Genomic DNA, 3,122 nt, shown 5'->3' with positions numbered 1-3,122 from the left:
TTCTGAGGTGCCATGAAATAAAAGTTAATTATCAAATTACTTGTAAACAATTGATACAAATTAGTATTTTAAAAGAAAACAAAGCTATTAGTGGGCTGTGAAGCATAGGAAAGAAATGAGTTACTTATTTGTCAAACTGAGATTTTCATGCTTTAACATAGTATAGGAAAGTTTGCTTCCATCCACAGGAAGGGTGGGGATATTTTCACCACGGTGGAAGATAAATAAGTTTGAGATTTAAGCGTAATTGACTTGAACGATCGTTGTCATTTACCAAAATGGAGTTAGTCAACTCATCACAACAGCCATCAAAATTCAACGGAACAAAATGAACTCATAGCAATTGGCTCTTTTTGATGTAAATGTCTGTTAAAGTTAAGTTGCCTTCTCTATTTATTTGCACAAAACAGAATTATTGAAATTTTCACAGATGGTCAAACACCACAGAACAACCGTTTAACATTACATTTCATGTTGGAACCGACATCTTTTCATATTTTTAATACCTGATACTAACCAATGAGTGTTCTGTGAGTAGTTTCGTTGATATTATAACTTATTATTTTATTCTAGGCACTATGTCACAACATAACCTATAACATAAATGTGCTTCTTAAAAAATAAGGCTCATCTATTAATACTGGCAGGAAAATGTAACGGGTAATCTACGCAATACGAAGTGAATCTTAAAAGTCAACAATACCGCGCGAAAAATTACGAAACACTTGATTTCTTGCTCTAGAAACGTCTAGAAATAACTTCGAAATCTGCCGCTACAAGATGTAAACATGACATTTTCGTCTGCCCGTGCCGGTAATGAAAAATTGATCTCTGGTGCTAGCGGGCTTGCCTACTCCCCTCCGTCCTCCGTCTGCACGTATGGCTTATATACACACGAGTAGTAACAGGAGTGATTCACATGGTCCATTCCAGACACGACACATCCTCCATCCTCTGAAAACACATCCCTGCGCTTCGGAGAGCATTACAAACGACCTACCTTCTTAGCTGTGAAGTTGCGCGGAGAAGGGACGTTTGATGCCTGCTGGAGCTGGACCTCGACTGCGGGGTGCGGAGTGCTTGCTGCTGACTGAATGCGGAGGCCTGAGGAGGTTTCAACCCGCCCTAGCCCTGGCCTACCCAGGATGAGCCGCAGCTGCAGTAACGGCGATGGCGAACTCACACCGAGAGCCGGACAGGCACGAAGGGTCGCCGTCGCGGACCTGGTCTTTCCGGCCGTCCGGGGCGTCAACACCAGCCCCACAATGCGCGGGGGTGGGGGTGGGGGCGATGCTGTGCGGCCAAGGCCGTGCTTGTAGGCCGTGCCGGTTGCGCGGGGGGTTGCGCGGGGCTACGCTTGCGATCGTCTTACAAGAGCTGTTTTCGCATGGAAGTGGATGAACCTGCAGGCACAGCACGGCCTGGCCACACAACATCGCCTACACAGCATTGCCTCTCGTTCACCATTCATTGGGTGGGCAGAGCGCAGCTCCAAAAAGAACCCCCAAAATGGAATCAGATTAAAAAAGAATTTTCTTAAAATGTACCACATGGATTAATACCAAAGGAAACTATGAAAAGTATACATAAAAATACACTTTATTTAGCGTAAAAACAAATAAAAACACACTTTTAAAAATACTGCACAGAAGTAGTCATGTTTTTCCAGACTGATTGGAAATTGAAGTTACTAGACAAACAGACACGTCGGAGATATATTAAAACAAAATATTCTGCCTTCTCACGAACCACGGCCGTAGCAGATGAGATTACCAAACCACCTCGAACGGTACTGACCTAAATCTGCCCACGCCCTCCCCCAGGAGCAGTAGCAGTAGCCGATTAAGCTTTCGGCGCAGGTTTCGGCACTTCAAAATACATGGCAGAGATTCTGGTAGATGATATGTTTCCATCAATTTCGTCGTCCCAGTTGTGCCAGGGTTCATGAGCTTTGCCATGCGTTCGCAGATCTCCGAGGCCGGCCGTCACCTGTCCGAGAATGCGGTCGTTGCGTTGGGACTTCTGGACAACCACAGCGCGGGCATACACGTCGAAGGTGTTGGACTGGGGGCAGATGAGGATCGTGCCTGGAGGGAGCGTCTGCCCCACCACACACTGGGAGAGCTTGTGCAGAACCGGCTGTATCCGCTTGGTGTTCAGGACACCTTGCGCGGCAAGGGCCGATGACTCGTCTGCCTCCGGGTAGCACTCGAGGTTATCGTCGTCTTCATCCTTGCTCTTCATGGCGGCGATGATGGACTTCTTTTCCTTCTCGTTGAGGCCGCCGTCGACGACGAGCTTGATTGTCAACGTAGCCCCTTCCATATAATCAGTATCGTCGTCTATTCCGTCCACTTCAGCCTTGAGGATGAGCGTCTCGCCCGACTTCAAGGTAGCGTCCAGACGAGCCTGGCACCGATTAAGCGCAGCCTGTGCCTCAGCGAAGGCCTCCCTGGCCGTGCGCTGTGCATCGCTGGTAGAGATCAGGGTGTGTCCCTTATCGGAACACTCGCCGGCGGCGGCGGGCGCCCAGCACTCGGAGCACCACGACGGCCTGCAAAACAACAAGGGACCACAGTGAGGTGAGCTAGCATCATTCTTGCGAGGCTTGGGGTTCCTCGCAACCAAACTGCTCTTGCACCGAGACTCACGGATCACTGGCGCCTCTCGCCGCAACTTTGGCACTGGCAACTCTGGCACTGGCCCGCGCTCCCTTCTGCGGTGGCTGATCCCCGCTGCCGTCCGCTGTCGCAGCAGGCCGCTTCCTTGCTCGGGGCATCGTGCGGTGCAAAAGCAACCAACGACACAAACCTGCGCAAAAATAAAAATAAGTACAAACAGTTAAGAAATTGAGCTAGTTTTGTTGAGACCAGACTACCTGAGATGAGTCGGTGAGCCACAAGCCGCAGAAGGGGGAGAACAGGACGAGCACGTTGGGGTCAGCGCTGGCCGCCGTCGCCGAACTGGTTCCTTCCGGCCGTCCACGTCCTGACCCGAGTTGGTCTTGCACCTAGGGTCGCAGCGCAGCGCCTAGCTGCCCAGGTTGTGAAGCAACTGCACGGTTGAGCTCTCGCACGTCACTGTAAAAAACCACGAACTTTCCGTTAAAAATATAGAATTAA

The 3,122-nt window shown here is 49.6% G+C and overlaps 3 protein-coding genes across 3 annotated transcripts in view; 1 reads left to right on the top strand and 2 right to left on the bottom strand.

Annotated features, from left to right (window-relative positions):
- LOC113210233 (uncharacterized) overlaps positions 1-799 on the bottom strand; it is a 2,181-nt gene extending 1,382 nt beyond the window's left edge. The window contains exon 1 of the mRNA XM_052272442.1: positions 518-799. The gene's annotated coding sequence lies outside the window, so the exon portion shown is untranslated. The remainder of the gene's footprint in view (positions 1-517) is intronic.
- The window catches only part of LOC113210234 (uncharacterized), a 50,133-nt gene that overhangs the window by 20,204 nt on the left and 26,807 nt on the right, over positions 1-3,122 (top strand). The gene's annotated exons all lie outside the window — the stretch shown is intronic.
- The window catches only part of LOC113210231 (uncharacterized), a 26,976-nt gene continuing 25,435 nt past the window's right edge, over positions 1,582-3,122 (bottom strand). The window contains exons 2-4 of the mRNA XM_026428111.2: positions 2,879-3,080; positions 2,652-2,811; positions 1,582-2,554 (exon numbers count right to left, since the gene is read on the bottom strand). Coding sequence (XP_026283896.2) covers positions 1,843-2,554; positions 2,652-2,779 — 840 coding nt within the window. The 5' untranslated portion in view covers positions 2,780-2,811; positions 2,879-3,080 and the 3' untranslated portion in view covers positions 1,582-1,842. The remainder of the gene's footprint in view (positions 2,555-2,651; positions 2,812-2,878; positions 3,081-3,122) is intronic.

Source organism: Frankliniella occidentalis, unplaced genomic scaffold, assembly GCF_000697945.3.
Source record: "Frankliniella occidentalis isolate FOCC.00 unplaced genomic scaffold, Focc_3.1 Scaffold204, whole genome shotgun sequence".
Classification (NCBI taxonomy): domain Eukaryota; kingdom Metazoa; phylum Arthropoda; class Insecta; order Thysanoptera; family Thripidae; genus Frankliniella; species Frankliniella occidentalis.
Note: the sequence above shows the minus strand (reverse complement) of the source record. Positions and strands in the feature narration are given on the sequence as shown.